Source organism: Gorilla gorilla, chromosome 13 (assembly GCF_029281585.2).
Source record: "Gorilla gorilla gorilla isolate KB3781 chromosome 13, NHGRI_mGorGor1-v2.1_pri, whole genome shotgun sequence".
Lineage (NCBI taxonomy): Eukaryota > Metazoa > Chordata > Mammalia > Primates > Hominidae > Gorilla > Gorilla gorilla.
The window spans coordinates 66854489-66872279 of NC_073237.2; the positions used below are offsets into that span (position 1 = coordinate 66854489).

The 17791-nt window shown below is 41.4% G+C and overlaps 1 protein-coding gene across 21 annotated transcripts in view; it reads right to left on the bottom strand.

Annotated features, from left to right (window-relative positions):
- The window catches only part of TRPM3 (transient receptor potential cation channel subfamily M member 3), a 903328-nt gene that overhangs the window by 99417 nt on the left and 786120 nt on the right, over nt 1-17791 (bottom strand). For all 21 annotated transcript variants that reach the window (XM_055350775.2, XM_055350774.2, XM_055350777.2 and 18 more), the window contains 3 exons: nt 12818-12918; nt 11318-11452; nt 7467-7517 (listed from right to left, as the gene is read on the bottom strand). In XM_055350775.2, the coding sequence (XP_055206750.1) occupies nt 7467-7517; nt 11318-11452; nt 12818-12918 (287 nt within the window). The remainder of the gene's footprint in view (nt 1-7466; nt 7518-11317; nt 11453-12817; nt 12919-17791) is intronic.

The following is a 17791-nucleotide window of genomic DNA, read 5'->3' on the forward strand; positions in this document are numbered from 1 at the left end:
CACAAAAATGACCTCTACCCTCCTCAGAATTTCAAAATCTCCTTTGTTTGAAGATTATCTTTATCCATCTAACTGAATCAGCAAGCTAAGCTACCCTCAGGCTAAAAAAGACCAATTGTCTGACTTCTTTATGCAAAGCATGGCAAAAAATATTAAAAAGGGAGCTCAGAGAAAGTTTTAAGATAGTAACTTTTCATGTATTAGCCTTCCCATAAAACTAAACTGAGTTTAAAAATAGTACTAATGCAACCACTTTTCTCCATTATTTTGGGGCAGGCTAACAAGGCCACAGTTTCTGTATCCTTTGGCCCTCCTGGACTGTTAGGCGAGGCTGTTATTTAAAGAGGAGAAGAGTCTCAGAGACTGGACTGGCCTGGGTAAGCCTCATTCATGGCCACAGGGCTCCTATGGGGATGACCGCCCGAGGATGCCCACCCATCGTGTCATTTTCCCTGGCAGGGTGAGGAGGAAGCACACCAGTTTCCAGTCAGCTGCCCCGGGCTTCTATCTGTCCTTTGGCCAACAGACACTTTCCCTTAAGCTCTCAGATTTCTTTCCAGTGAAAGGGGTTTGCACTCCATGGCCTTTATGGTCTGCAGTGTTCAAAGGCCAGGTTTCAGGAAAATCCTCAAAGGACTTTTTGTGATGCTATAAAAAGGCAATCAGAGCAGATCTATAAATTTGTGCCTAGTTTTAATCTTGTAGGAATTCAAAAAATTTTAAGTGTGGGCTCACGCCTGTAATCCTAGCACTTTGGGAGGCCAAGGTGGGTGGATTGCCTGAGCTCAGGAGTTTGAGACCAGCCTGGGCAACATGGTGAAACCCCGTCTCTACTAAAATACAAAAAATTAGCGGGACATGGTGGCATGCACCTGTAGTCTCAGCTACTTAGGAGGCTGAGGCAGGAGAATCGCTTGAACCTGGGAGGCAGATGTTGAAGTGAGCCGAGATTGCACCACTGCATTCCAGTCTGGGCGACAGAGCAAGACTCTGTCTAAAAAAAAAAAAATTAAAATGTGGGTAATAACCTATTTTAATAATAGGTTTAGTAAGCCTAACACCTATGTATTTTGCTTTGAGAAACTTAGGTGTAAGCATCAGTTAGAATTCTAAAAATAAGACACCAATATTGCTTGAAGACCAATACTGAAAGGGAATATTTATGCTTTCAAGGTGTCTTTGGGAGTTGTCAGGAAAGTGATTATAGTAAAATTCAAAATCAATAAACATTTAAGGGGCAAATAGAACATTTTTAGAAAATGGCTATATCCATAAAGGACTTTTAGCGGTATGTATTGGCAAGAAGGTGCTGGGATCGTCTCATATAAAGCTTGATTCTTTCAGAATGATTTATGTTTGGTCAGCCCTGAAGGAGGATAAATGATTCCGTGACCATTGCGGGTGGGAGGCGGGGTGTGGGGGGGGGGGGGTGGGGGTGGGGGGGGGGGCTGCGTTCTGTTTGACCACAAGGGGGCGATATTCACCTAACCGAAGCCAATGAGAATTCCTCCCTTCCCAGCAGCATTTTCCTGCCTCTTCCGTTTTTTTTTTTTTTTTTTTTTTTTTCTTTTGAGACGGAGTTTCACTCTTGTCGCCCAGGCTGGAGTGCAATGGTGTGATCTCGACTCACTGCAACCTCCGCCTCCCGAGTTCAAGCGATTCTCCTGCCTCAGCCTCCAGAGTAGTTGGGATTACAGGCATGTGCCATCATGCCCAGCTAATTTTTTTGTATTTTTAGGAGAGATGGGGTTTCACCATGTTGGTCAGGCTGGTCTCGAACTCCTGACCTCAGGTGATCCACTCATCTCGGCCTCCCAAAGTGTTGGGATTACAGGCATGAGCCACCGCTATAAAACATGTATGGTATATATATGTTTTATATATACTATAAGGCCATATAAACAAACCCAGAGTGGATGAAGGATTAGGCGCTAAGGAGTGAGTCAGATGCTCTCCTGTAAGTGATATTTGGAGGAGTGAAAATTTAACAAGTAATGTGTTTGCATTCAGCCTGCAAGGCTGGATCGCATCTGTTTCTTCACAGAGATTTTAGGGAGCAAAGAAGTTAGGGAATTACTTTTACCTTTCTTACTAGGAAGAGTGGAAACCTTCTTGGGGAGGAAGAAATCGATTTTATAACATGAATAAAATTGAGTACAATTTAGGCCCCTTGGGATAGGTGTCCTGCGTGGACTCTGAGGGGGATGGCAGCCTCAGTTCATGATACTAAGCTGGGCCAATGGCCTTGACCACTGGGACCTGTGGGTGTCACAGATGATGCATTTGCATTACTTCTCCTAGGATGGGTATTGCCAGGTAGAGGGGAACTTATGGATACTCATTCAGAGAGCAGCCAGCAACATGACCCCATAGAGGAAACAGCTCTGGGTTGGGCCATGGCCCTGACCCCATGTGACCCTGGCCAGATCACTTCCTGTCTCTGTACCTCGGTTTATGCTGTGAAAATAGGTGGCTTGGACACAATAACTTCTAAGATTCTGTCTATTTCTAAAAATCCAACTGTATGACCACTACCTGGCAGGCTGCTCTTACTCCTTTCGGCCCACTGGCCAAAGACCCTGTTCAGAACTTCCAAGGTTGATGTAGCTTCCACTGATCCCCTGGAGTTTGGTTAGTGGAACCAGAGGCTTGGAGACAAGGGATGGTGAAAGGATAGATGGGGATGGGGTGGTGCTCAGTGCATCCAGCTCCTCTGGAAAAAGCAGAGAAGGTGAGCAGTACCTCACATGCCAGCAGGTAAAGTCCAAACACCTTCTGGAGGAGTCTTCCTTTGCTTGGGTCCTTTTCAAATTAGAAGTCAAAAAGGATACTGGAGGAACAGTCATTCTGCCTGCTGTTTCTGTTCTAGCACTTCCCCCTCCCCCTTTGGTAATGACTTTGGTAATTGGTAAAGCCTGAACTATTATTTCCCATTTCATGCCTTAACAGTGGAAGGTCATGTGATTCAAGCAATTTGCTAGACAGCCTTGGGTTCTATGAGTAGGTATGATTTGACAACTTGAAAATGTTGTCTTCTTTTTTCATGCTATGAACTGCTAACCTGAAGCTAAGGTTTACTTCGTGCCATGCATAAGGAAACCTTTTAATTAAAAGCATACTTTAAATTCACTTATTAGATCTGCTCTTCAAAATGGTTGGGGTTTTTCAGATGTCAGCTCACGATATCACTATCAGATCTCAACTGTTTAGGAAAACTGTTTTCCTTTGAAACTCATAACAAGCCTTCAAAACAAGATTGGTTCCTTCTGAGATACATAAGATATAAAATGATTGCTGGTTGTCAGGTTTACCAAGGAAGTGTGAAGAAAAGACTCCCCTGGGACAGCTTGTATAATAAAGAAAAGTGGACTGCAGTTGGTGTGAGTAATCACCCGGTAGGGGCTTCATCTGGTGAGAGCTCAGGGGAAAAGAGGACATCACCCCAATGTACAGCCCCTTAACATGGCAATATATTGGGCAACCAATCCTCTGAAATATAATACTGCTTTTGCAAATTTCCATGCATTTAGCCGATGGGATTATGCAAATGTCCTTTCCTTACCCAAAGTGTGTCTGAAATGCCTTTTTTTTTTTTTTTTTTTCATTCTGAAAAGCTCTGGGTCTTAATTCCCATGTAAATGAACTTTAAATTATCATAATTTCACCACTACTTCCACATAACACTCAAATAGCATCCTCTTTTGGTGGGGAAGGATAGTATAGGTAATTTGAAGTATTAGCACATTTAAGAAAGGAAAAAACTACTTTAAAACGTACAGAGGCACAAAGTGAGCAGACAGCTACTAAAATGGCAGGTTATATTCCACAGAAAAGCAGACAGACTTGGGCCACTCTGGTTTAATATGAGAGCATTGGTACATTCAATGGATTTATGCATGAAAATAGTTCAGGGAACTGGGTTGGTTTAAAACAATTTAAATTTCTGATTAATGCTGAAGTGCCACTCTTTTTACCTCATTGCTCCTAGATTGTTCCCTTGATATAAATAATTTGAGATTTCAAAACAAGCTTGGGAGCAATTCCCCACATTCAGTTCTGTTGGTCTCAAAGAAGAGGTAAACTGGAGATGTCATGCTGATTGACTTATGATGGTCTGATAATTCCTCAATGCATTCCTTTGGTTCTTAAGAGTTATTTACATACAGTTTTACAGATGTATTATCAAACACTATGCTTAAGGTCTAGGACTGTGTTCCTAACTCATGAATAGCGTTTTGTACCAGAGTTAATAACTTATTCATTAATTTTGTCCAGGTTAAATATATATATGCACACATATATTTCCCCCCATAATTGTAAAGAAGAAAGCACACGTTAATTATTATTCTGTTCCTTAATTTTGAAAATTGCTTTAAGTTCCCAAGATTTTCTTAGCATTTTAACTCTAGTTTTGTAGCCTTTGATTATCCTATTGGCCTAAATTGCTGGAAGTTACTTGAAACCACCTGAAAGTCACCTGAAACCACCTGAAAATTGCTGAAAGTCACCTGAGAAAGTTGTGCACCAATGTTAACTTCTCCCTTATTCACTTCTTCCCCAAACACAAAACAAACGAAAGTCTTCATTTTCAGCTCCCTTAATCCATATAACTTAAAATGTAGGCACTGCGACTCCTGTGACTACCATTGTTCATCTTTCTTGCTCTCCCATCATCAGATACTTACCTTAGTCCTGGAAATAATGCATTCTGCATTTCCTGCTTCTACTTTTTCCCAAGGGAAGAAATTAAACATTGGCTTTCTGGGTCTCCCTGTCTTATTGGCAGTCTCTTTTTCCAGGTAAAAGGATAAATTATTTCTAGACCAGTTCAGTACTATTCTTGGTCATTTGTTATCATTTTTTCCAGTTACTAAATTTGCAAGTAAATGGTAAATGCATGCTTATATAATGATTTTCTTGCTCTAATATTTGGATCATACTTAAAAGGAAAAAAAAAGCTGCTTTTATTCCTTCTTCCTCCCAAATTCTTACCATCCTGTTCTTTCTTGTTAGTCTATATTATTTTTCAGGTACATCTTTAGCTGAGAAGCTACAAAAAACCCTACCTTAGAGATACTTTACATGCCTTCTAATCATACAAGTGACATGAGCAAATGCGAAAGGCAGCTCAAGGGATTTCAGAAAAGAGAAAACAATATTGCAAAGCAGAGTCCTTTGGGGAAAAGAAAGTAATGAGAGGGATTTTAATAATTTATACTCAGTGAAATCTAACTGCAAAAATCCCTTTGAAAATTAGACAAGACATTATTGCTGGGAGGCTGGGTCATTGAATTGGATGAGCGACTCTTTTTAAAGGTTTGGGTTGGTGATGACTGGGATTGAGGGACAAAGGCATAGCTGTCTCTTTAGAAAACCTCACAATTCCTTCAGGGACAGAGATTAACTTAAGGTGAAGGAGAGAATACTCCAAGTCATTACTTTAGAAAAACTCAAAACATTTGGTTGAACATGAGCAACAACTATCTCGCTGAAGAAGACACATCGAATGTGTCTACTTCTAATCTTCTGAGTTTAGTTTTCAGGCAATTTTAAGCCAGGATGAATTAGACAAAACCGGAAGGTTCAAAGGAAAGAGAAATGGGTTTGTTGAGGGTACATCTACTACGATGGCATGGAATGGGTAGACCAGTGAAAGATACAATCTCAGGAAAGTGGTTGTTGAGTTGAGAGTACAGATTGCATAGTGTTTTCCCCTCTTGTTTTGAAAAAACTAGAGGCTTCACCCACTCAAGTAGATGAAAAATCCTTCATTAAGGTGGTATAGAGATGGGAGGAAAGTTTGCGAGGGCCAAAGGACGGAGATTTTGATTTTCTGTGTGTTATTTTTATATCCTTTACTCATTCTTAGCAAAGATCCAGCAGGTGAATAGGTACATTGTAAGTAGCCCCAAGGCCTTTGCTTGGCCTTTCAAAGGAAAAATAAAAAAGTAGTTACAGGATGCCTAAGGGCAATTCTAGCCAATCACTTCCTGTGAGATGAAGAAATCATACTGTATTTTTGACTTCACTTTGTAGCTTTCTCTGAATATGTCCTGTGGACTTGGGTGAAGAGTTGTTACCAAGTGGTGATAGTGGGCAAATGTGTGCATACATGTATGGGCACATATGTATGGGGCGGGGGCAGTGCCATCTTCTGTTTTATTTTTTGGAATTAAAACATCACTTTCTGGGATGGATTTAAAGGTTCAGAACTCAAGCTACCTCTGAAGGAGATAATATGGGGCAAAAGAACAACCACCTGGCTAAGATTAAACAGAATCTCCCTATACTTCATTCTTCTTGTCTTTAAATGGGAATAAAACTATATTATAATAATAAAATAATAATTTTTTGATGGAATCTCACTCTGTTGTTCAGGCTGGAGTGCAGTGGCACGATCTTGGCTCACTGCAGCCTCCACCTCCCGGGTTCAAGTGATTCTTCTGCCTCAGCCTCCCAAGTAGCTGAGCTTACAGGCGCACACCACCATGCCAAGCTAATTTTTGTATTTTTAGTAGAGACTGGGTTTCACCATGTTAACCAGACCAGGCTGGCCTTGAACTCGACCTTAGGTGATCCACCCACCTTGGGCCTCCAAAGTGCTGGGATTACAGGCATGAGTCTCTGTGCCTAGCCTGTAATAATAAAATAATAATTCTATTTCATAGAATTGTTGTGAAGATTAAATGAATTTAGATGCACTGAAAGTATGCAGCAATGCTGTGTACCTAGTCATCACCAGCTCATGACTATTATTATTTTATCATTATTAATAAAAGGAACTGAACTTTAAACCTAGCTCTTCACTAACTGCCAATATAGCTCTCATCTCCTTGTAGTTCGGCTTCCTCATCTGTAAAATGAAAATAATTCTACCTGATCCATACCTACCAACATTTTTTTCCCCATCTAATGAGATGAAAAGTGTGAAAAAATATTCTGGAAAAAATAGAATGTTAGAAGAATGGAATGCATATTTATGTTTTAGTCCCTGTTTTTAGAAAATTTGGAGCTATGCTTACTTACTACACTCTATGTAATGCTAGATGTGACATTGTATCAGGAGCTGGTGAATGAAGATTTACTCTTGTGGTCAGTCAGGCAGCTCCCCAAACAGTGAGGGGCATATGGAAAAATACAGGTAATGGCATAAATCCACTTGGCACGGGGAAAGCCAAGAGTTCCGCTATCCAAAAGCATTATGTCCACCAAAAGCATCTAAAAGCACGGCGATTGGAGATAACACCACAGCTGCATCATGAACAGAAGCATCAGAGTTAAAAGACACACACACACACACACACACACACACACACACAAACACACACACACACACACTGTTCTGAAATGAGTGGCGCCTGATAGGGACAGGAATACTCTGGCAGCTCATGCAAAACAGAGGTACTCTCTAATCACAGGAAGCAGTCAAGACAGAGCCTCCGACCTGCAGTCGAGAGGGTTCTTACCTTTTTGACATCCCTGACCAAGTGGTACAATGTATTTGAGGGCCCATGTCTCTGAAAACAATAAAGAAGAATCAAACAGTTTTGCTAGTCAGGGGCTCTGGTTGACAAGGCAAGAAGGATCTAGAAGGAAGGGTGCTGGCTGGTGGAGCGCAGTTCATTAAGACGGACCTTGTTCTAGTTGCTCAGTGTATCTGCCTTTTCTTTCTTTCTTTTAAATTGTCCCCATTTGCAGATGAAAAGCTTTGTCAGTGATTTTTTTTTTTTTTTTTTGATACAGGGTCTTCCGTTACCCAGGCTGGAGTGCAATGGCATAATCACAGCTCACTGCAGCCTCGAACTCTTGGGCTCACCTTAGCCTCCTGAGTAGCTGGGACTACAGGTACACAACACCATGCCTGGCTAATGCTTTTGATAAATTTTTTTTTTTTTACGGATGGGGGTCTCACTATGTTGCCCAGGCTGGTCTTGAATTCCTGGCCTCAAGCAATCCTCCCACCTCAGACTCCCAAAGTGCTGGGATTATAGGCATAAGCTACCATACCGGCCATACCTGTTTCTTCTAAACAAACACGTTGGCAGATTTTTGAATTGTATGTCCTCAAGCAAATGTATTTGAGATTCTAGGTTCAAACTTTGTAAGGGAGGTTGTCAACTCTGTTGACAGCTAGGCCAAAATATGATGGAAGAAGCCAGTTTTGCAGCCGGGGGCTGGGATAAGGGTGGGAGAACAAAAGGACCCATTGACCGCACTGGAAATACACTTGGGCACTCTGCCATCACAACTTGTTTATTACCCATCATGAATGAGAAATTGTCCAAGAAAAGGGTTGGCCAACTTTTTCTGTAAAAGGCCTGAGAGTAAATTAGACTTTGTGGGTCACACGGTCTTTACTGAAACTGTTCAACTCTACTGTTGTAATGTGCAAGTAGCCGTAGATCATATGTAACAAATTAGCTTGGTTATGATTCAATGAAATTTTAATTATGGGCACAGAAAGTCAAATTTCATATTATTTTAATGTGTCATAGAATATAGCATTTTTCTTTTGATTGTTTCAACCATTAAAAATGTAAAAAAAAAAAAAAAAATCTTAGCTTGCAGCCCATACAGAAACAGGCAGCAGGCTGGATTTGGATGACAGTTTGCTGTAACTTGAGTTAAAGAAAAAGCCACAGACTGTTTGGGAAAAAGAGAGTTTTGTAAAAAAGACGGATGTTTGTTTGAGGTAAATATAAAGTGAAATAAGTTGCCATTCTATTGTCTTTTAGGAATAGGAATGTCAGATAAAATCCAAGACGCCTAATTAAAGTTGAATTTCAGATAAACAATGTACAATTTTAACCTAAGTATGTCCCATGCAATCTTTGGGATATAACAAAATTGTCTGTTGTTAATCTGAAATTCACATTTAACTGGGCATCCTGTATTTTATTTGCTAAATCTGGTGAGATGATTAGATAATCTAAAATAGCGATGACTTTTTTTTTTTTTTAGTTAGTCTTGCTCTGTCACCCGGGCTGGAGTGTGGCGGTGTGATCTCAGCTCACTGCAACCTCCGCCTCCAGGGTTCAAGATATTCTCTTGTCTCAGCCTCTGGAGTAGCTGGGATTACAGGTGTGCACCACCACGCCCAGCTAAATTTTGTATTTTTAGTAGAGACGGAGTTTCATCATGTTGGCCAGGCTGGTCTCAAACTCCTGACCTCAAGTGATCCATCCGCCTTGGCCTCCCAAAGTGCTGGGAGGCCACTGCGCCCAGCCAATGGCAAATTCTTAAGCACTGTTGCAACCATTCAAGTATTGAGACAGGTCTATGAAATGCGGCAATAACCTGCCCATTCATGTGGACGTGCCCATCATCAGAGCTCTTTTTCCACTGAGGGGATGCTGGATTGTGCAGTGATTTAGCCTACAGACTCTGGAGTCAGAGTGCCTGGCTCTACACCTCTGCTGCTTACTGGCTCTGAACGTGGGCAAGCAACTTAGCTGTGACTCAGTTTTATCATCTTTAAAATGGGAATGACAGTATCACTTTATCTGATGGGGTTGTTGTGAGGATTAAATGATATAATGTTTATAAAGCTATTAAAAATGGTGCTTAATGCCAATTAGTGTTAGCTATTATTATTACTGAGGCTATTTACTGTTCCACAGTCCTCAACAAAGTATTCTGGGAAGCCACCACCAGCAGATTGAAGTGATCAAACTTACTGGCCTTCCTCAGTCTAGAATTTTCCTACCCACCCCCACTCCCCAGTCTTTGGAATAAATTACTCCCTTGATTCTTTAATTGATAGACCATTCAACGCTTGTCTTTATTTATTTATTTATTTTAATTGAAAACCCATTATTCTTCCTGAAAGTCTCAGTATGCTGAACCAAGAAAAGTCTCTGGAGAAAACAGAGACTAGGAGCCATTCTGCTAACCCATCTCTATTTTTTGCAGATGGTGCCAGCGTGGCACCATCTAACAACTACTACTGGCTGGGGACAGGAAATAAGCTCCATCCTGCTTGCCCTCTGCGTGATGGGACAGAGGCATTGTGAAAAATGAGGGGTAGAATAATCTCAGAGACAGAAGCTTGGGTTCGGTACTTACTGGCTTCTTTCTTAGGAGTTTTGTGACCTTGAATTCACCTTGGCCTCTGCTATGGTTTGAATGTTTGTGTCCTCTCCAGAATTCATGTTGAAAGTTAATTTCCAATGTACTAGTATTAAGAAGTGGGGCCTTTAACGTGTATACCTGTGTAATGAACCTGCACGTTCTGCACATGTATCCCAGGACTTAAAGTATAATAATAATAACAATAATAATAATAGAAAAGAAGTGGGACCTTTGGGAGGTGATTAGGTCCTGAGGGTTCCTCCTTTGTGAGGGGGACTAAGGCCATTATAAGAGAAGCTTCACACAACATTCAGGCCTTTTGCCCTCTGTCTCTTCTGCCTTGTGAGGACACAGCATTTGTCCCTTCTGGAGAATGGCAAAACAAGGTGCCATTTTGGAAGCAAAAAGCAACCTTCGCCAGACACTGAACTTGCCAGAGCCTTGATTTTAGACTCTCCAGCCTCCAGAACCCAGAGAAATAAATTTCTGTTGTTTATAAATTACTGAGTCTAAGGCATCTTATTATCGTAGTACAAATGGACTAAGACAGCCTCAGTTTCCTCATTTGGTAAATGGGGAAAAATTTCTGCTATTTAAACTTCACTGGATTTTAGTATGAGCTCAGAGCCAATGCACTTAACTCGTGTGAACGCTCTTAATAACTTCATAAACAGTAGTTTTACCTATGATTACTCCTTTGTATCCCTAGTGAGTAAATTAACAAATCATTACTAAGCTAAAAAACAAAACAAAACAAAACCAAAATTTTTGAGTGACTCAAAAAAGAGATATTTTACCTTTTCTTCCACTTTATAGCTGAACTATGAAGAATGAACTTCATAGCTCTGAAGATAAAAAATGGTGCAGGTTACTTAATCAGCCTTTTGTGATGCTTAGAGTTAAACCAACCCTCCTTTGCTAATTGCCTCTAACACCCTCTGGGCTTACAGAACAAACTGTGTTCTCATTTCCAGAGCCTTGTGGCTTTGTATAAGAATATGAGAATGATACACTTAGGTTATTACATAACTTTTTGCCTTAGATGCTGACAACTGAGCAATTAAAACAAGCGGAATCTTGGTGACTTGGTGTTTGTCATCTGTGTAGGTCTAAGGGAGTATTTGTGATGAATGAACCATGCATTTGGATGGGAGAAGGGAAGAGAATCACAGGCATATGGGGGGCAGGAGAAGGTAAAACAAACAAACAAAAAAAGAAAATAAAAAGTGCCTTAGTTTGGCCCTACCGTATTGTACAATTCCTCTAGTCTGGAGATGGTGAGAAAACGGTGCATGCTTACTCCATTCTCTATGAGTAATTTCACAAAATCCACTCTGTCCAGAACTAAGGCATCCAACATGGCTTGCTCCAGAGATCCCACCTGCAAACCAAGTCACTGAGTTAGTCTGCCCCAGGGCCTATCTATGGATGCAGTTCTTTAGTGTTCACTTGAACAGCTTAGAAATGGATGCCTTTGACATCTGGTAAACCTTCAGCACATCTAAGAACATGCTAGCAAGACTGTTCACAGATTCACTTTTGGGACAGCCACACCTCTCCCATGTTTGGGCGCCTGTCTTTGCAAATAGAAGTCAAGCATTTCTAGTTCCAAAAGCTATTTCTTCCCTGAATCTCTTGTTCTGGATCCCAAGAAGGTGCAAGGGTTCACAAGGTTTTTCCCCTTGCAATTATCTGATTAAATTTCTCAACACCAGTGAAGTGTCAAAGGGGGCACTTTTGCTGTCTTCATTTTTGTTATCCTTAGGCTCTGAGGGAGACCCCAGGCCGACTTGAGAAGAGGGACCCAAGTCAACAGACCAAAGGCCCTAAATCAATGCTGGGTCTCTGTAGAAGCAAGACCACAAAGATGTCACTTAACTGAAAACAAAACAAAAACATAACAAAACAGAACAACCAGCCTACTTTCTGTATTTGCCAGTAGCTTAGATTTTTATTTAATCCATTTCACAAAAATGTTGCAGGGTCTAGACTCTGACAAATCTTTCCATGTTAGCAATCCACCAGCACTGAATGAAGACAGGGGCTCCATCCCAGGCAGAAACTCTCTAGGGGAAAGGAAGGAGTAAGATAAGGCTTGCCGGTGAGTGCTGTGATTCCAGGCACAGAAACCGAGTTTCAGGCTGCTGGGCTGCCTCCTGTGGATGCATACATATCCCACCTGATGGCCAATCTCTCAAATTTTTATTTTTGGTAGAGTCAATTGAGGGAAGCAAACCAAGAACAGTTATATAAAGCATTGGTTTCCTCGTGCTGTTCTTTGCAAATAGGGAGGACCTGTGCTCAGCCACCAGGACCAGATGGCGCCTGCGGAGGGAAGCCTGCTAATTCTGCATCCTGAGGTGTGACCCTTCCCTTTGCCCCATCAAAGACAATCAGAAGCAAATTAATAAGTCTACCCCTTCCTTAATTTTAGTTAATACAGATTTGTCTTATATTTTTTCAGATGTATTCAAATAAATGGCATCATTTGCAGCTGAAAATTGCTATTAAAGACAACTCATAGAGATGGAAATATTTGGAGTTGTGTTCAGTTGAAATTTCCACTAGATGGCGGTGCTTTCCTAAATATGAGAAAGGGAGCTCAGGATACAGACTTTGCTACCAAGGAACACGTTCCATCTTAAAGAAAAGGCAATCGTTTTCTGAGCTGACCTCAGAGGTTCCTTAAACAAATACCCTTGACCAACCAAAGTGGGCTTTTCATGGGAGACGATATATACTCTACCGGCCACTGTTGCCCGTAAATAAAGATCTGGCTGCGAGCGATGTCGACTCTGTTCCAGGCTAAAGCTAAGCTCAGTTGGTCTGGGGCCGAGGCATTGGCTCCTGTGTGAGGACAAGTGGGAGAAAAGAGTGGAAGAGAGAAACAACGATCAGTTATTACACCAAGAGCGCCTGCTCCATCCCTCTGCCATTAATGCCCCTATTCCCAAAGAGCCTGCTTGGCTATACAGCAGGTTTCTCAAACTTGGTATTATTAACATTTTGGGTAACTCTTTGTCACAGGGCTCTCCTGTATATTGTAGATTATTATTATTATTACATTTTTAAAAACTTTTTAAAAAGAAGGCCTTTGAAACTCCATGCTTTTTTGATATATAATAATTGTACATGTTTATGGTATGCATGTGATATTTTGATGCATGCATGCAAGTTCATTGTAGATTATTAATAGCACACCTTGACTGAACCCAGTAGATGTCAATAGCATTTTCCCACCCCCATCCTTCCAGACATGATGCTCAAAAACGTCTCCAGACATTGCCAAATGCCCCCATGTGTGAAGGGAGGCAAAACTGGCCTGGTGAGCAGCATTGCTCTACCGTCTGGCTAGGCAAAGTGTGGTTCACAGAGCAGCTGCCGCAGTGCCACCCTGGTGCTTGTTTGAAATGCAAGTCTCAGACCCTGTCCCCGACCCACTAAACCAGAATCTGTATTTTCACAAGATCCCAGATGACTTGTGCACACACTCAAGTTTGAGAAGCTCTGCTCTACCACACATTTTGCTTCTGCTGGCCAATCACTGGTTTCAAGGCATCACTTGAATAGTATTTTGCATGGGGAGGGTGCTCTCATCAACTAGCGTACCAACTTGCCACTTTTCTGAAAAAGAGTTAGGAAGGTCTTTTAACAGAGAGGCAAACCAGCGGCTTAGGTTTACTTTGATTTGTGGGTAGAAACCATTGGAACTATTTCCCAGGTTCTTATTTTTCTCCAGATTCTGTCTCTAGAGCTGTGCGGTTCACAGGTGGCTAAGTTTAAATTAATTAAAATTAAATAAAATTAAAGTTATAATTCCTCAGTCAGGCTAGCCACATTTTAAGAACTTAATGGTTCCATGTGGCTAGTGACTACTGAGCTGGAAAGCACAGATACAGAACATTTCTATCATCACAGGAAGTTCTATTGGCCCAGAGCTCATCTAGGTGAATGCATCCTGTCCATAGAGGCAGCCTGCCAAGCAGCTGGAGGGGAAGCTGGAAATGGAGGCAGTGCAGGAACGAAAGCAACATTAGGCTCCAGGCAGGGGGCCCAAGTGAGAGTCCCTGTGGCTGTGTGGACTCCTCTCAGCCACTGTTGATTATTTGTGAAATGGAGGCAATAAATATCCAGTTTACATGGCCGGGGTGTGAGATTGAAATGAGATTGTATAAGTGATTTCTGTTTAAACAGGTTTTCCACAGTTCACCAACACCCTTAGTGCACTGAGGAAGAGACACCCCTAAATAATTGCCAAGCTTCATGCTGCTGGATATCTCACGATCGGGGAGGAGGATAAAGAGACAACATTCCTCAGCTCAGAGTTTTTAAACATCAAACATGTGCTGGGCAAAGTATTAGGCACTTCCATATGTCATATGTAACATCCCAGTTAATCTGGGGACTGGGTCTTATTGTCTCCTGTCTCATTGAAACATATGAGACTACTGAGATCCAGGGAGGTGGAACAGCCAAAGATAAAACAGCTACTAACAGGGTAAATGGAAGAAGTATTCATCAAACTAGAGGTGAGAGTCAGATCCAGAGAATTCTTCTTCATCATTGCTGCTTCTGATGTTTAGGAAAGAAATATAGCAAATATGTATGCTGTTCATTCCTCTGGGTTCGCCAGCAGTCAAGGCCAGAAACAATGAGGAGGGGGGCGCAGGGTTCCTGGTGGTTAACTTGCATCAGTGATTCCAAAACTTTGCTGCACATTAGAATCACCTGGGGAGCTTTGCGCAGGGTGCATCCCATACCAATTAAATCATGTTGCTTGGGATGGGATCCAGGCGCGGATATTTTTAAAGCTCTCCATGTGCTTCCAATGTGCAGCAGAGGCTGGGAATTACTGCGCTGTGTGCCTCCTTTCCTGCTTACCCTCGCCTCTTCCCTCTGGGCTCTGAGATACTGATGTTATAAATTAGGCAAAAAATGTTTGCTAAATGAACACTTCTCAAATTTTAGCATGCATAAGTACAATTCGGAGAACTTTTTAAGACACAGGTTCTTGGGTCCCAGCTGCAGACCTTCTGATTCAGTAGCTCTTGGGCGGAGCCTAAGGTTCTGTGTTTCTAACCAGCTCCCAGGTGAGGCCGCTGCTGCTGATCTGGGACCATGATTTGAGTAACAAGGCCCTCAAGAGCTGTGGTGCTCTGTTCCCTTCATAGGTTGAAGAGCATTTCTGATTCTGGTGTCCACACATTGATGGGCTTACTATCGACCACATACTTGGAGTAAATTTATTGGTGTTTACAATGATGAATATCATTTCAGCTCTCACGTGGAATTTTCCATTAAAAATTATCTCCTCAGGTAACAACAGGGACTGCACACTCATACCAGGGTAACTGGCATACACAAGTGATAAGTAGAAATGTGTCAAAATGTTCTGTCATCAATTTGGAGAGGAAAAGAAGTGAAGGCTCATTGCGATTGCATTTGGAAAGGTAGCACTTTACATGTTTCTTTGCTTCTTTAGCTGGTCTACTGGTTGGTGCTGACTTGCTGGAATAGTTTAATCATTCCCTTTGCCATTTGTATGTTACAAATTAGTATGTCACCCAAGTCAATAATAGCAGCACGAGCCTGAACAGGAACACATAGCAGGAAGCAGTTATTGAGGTCAAGGTGAGCTACAGGCCTGAATGTAATTAGGCAAGTGTCAAATGAAAGCATGAAACCAACGAGTCTTGACTTTCAAAAATTGAAAATACATCACTCAAGAATGGCCGTGGGTGACAGTTTGGATCAGTGGTTCTTGGCTAGGGTGACCAGCCATCCAGGCTTGCCAAGTGTAGTCACATTGTTAGCATTTAAATTCCTGCACTCTGGGAGATGTGTCAATCCTGAATAAACCTAGTGGCTGGTCACCCTATTCTCAACTATGGCTGTGCACTTGGAATTGCCTAAAGAGCTTTAAAATACACTCATGCCTGGGCACAGCCCCACAGATTCTAGTTTAATTGGTCCTGGGCACTGCGGTTTTTAAAAGTTCCCCAATGATTCTAATGTGAGGATAAAATTAAGAACTTCTAGTCTAGATAGCATATGTTCATTCATTCACTCATTCATCTGTTCATTTACTTATGCGTTCAAAGATACTGATTTCATGCCTCCTTATATGGGAGGCAGTATGCCAGCATGAGGAACGAGACATATAAAGCAGAATACTTTGTCTTGAGAGCTTACAGTCTAGAGGAGAAGAGAAGTCTGTAATTAAATACATTATTTCATGCAGTAATTCATTTATCTCATCAACAGATATTTATTGAATACTCCCTCTGCTGGGAACTGATTTGTCATTGAACGTCCAATGACAAACAAGGTAGCTAAGGTCAACCTCTTCACAGAGCTTACATCCTACTGGTGGTGGGGAAGTACTCGGAAGTAAGCAAATAAACTCATGAACAGCATACTTTCAGATTGTAGAAGTGCTGTGAAGGAGCAGTGCCACTCCTAGGGTATGTGGGACCTGTGCTTATACAAACAAATCAATGTAGCAGAACCATTCTGGCTACCCGACCTTGCATGTCCCCACAATAGAAGTATTTCGCCAATTGGCTGGAGCAATCTGCTGGCCAGGCTGCCCTCCTGAAATGAGGGCTGAATATGGAGTCATTGGACAACCAACGACAAAAACCACATGATTATCTCAATAGATGCAGAAAAGGCCTCCAATAAAATTCAACACCCCTTCATGCTAAAAACTCTCAATAAACTAGGTATTGATGGAATGTATCTCAAAATAATAAAAACCATTTATGACAAACCCACAGCCAATATCATACTGAATGGGCAAAAGCTGGAAGTATTCCCTTTGAAAACTGGCACAAGACAAGTATGCCCTCTGTCACCACTCCTATTCAACATAGTACTGGAAGTTCTGGCCAGGGAAATCAGGCAAGAGAAAGAAATAAGGGGTATTCAAACAGGAAGAGAGGAAGTCAAATTGTTTCTGTTCGCAGATGACATGATTTTATATTCAGAAAGCCCCATTGTTTCAGCCTCAAATCTCCTTTAGCTGATAAGAAACTTTGGTAAAGTCTCAGGATACAAAATCAATGTGCAAAAATCACAAGTATTTCTATACATCAATAATAGACAAACAGAAAGCCAAATCATGAGTGAACTCCCATTCACAATTGCTACAAAGAGAATAAAATATCTAGGAATACAACTTACAAGGGATGTGAAGGACCTGTTCAAGGAGAACTATAAACCACTGGTCAAGGAAATAAGAGAGGACACAGACAAATGGAAAAACATTCCTTGCTCATGGATAGGAAGAATCAATATTGTGAAAATGGCCATACTGCCCAAAGTAATTTACAGATTCAATGCTATTCCCATCAAGCTACCATTGACTTTCTTCACAGAATTAGAAAAAACTATCTTAAATTTCATATGGAACCAAAAAAGAGCCTGCATAGCCAAGACAATCCTAAGCAAAAATAACAAACCTGGAGGCATCACACTTCCCATCTTCAAGCTATACTACAAGGCTACAGTAACCAAAACAGCATGGCACTGGTACCAAAACAGATATATATATCAATGGAACAGAGCAGAGGCCTCAGAAATAATGCCACACATCTACAACCATCTGATCTTTGACAAACCTGACAAAAACAAGCAATGGGGAAAGGATTCCCTATTTAATAAATGGTGTTGGAAAAACTGGCTAGCCATATGCGGAAAAGTGAAACTGGACCCCTTT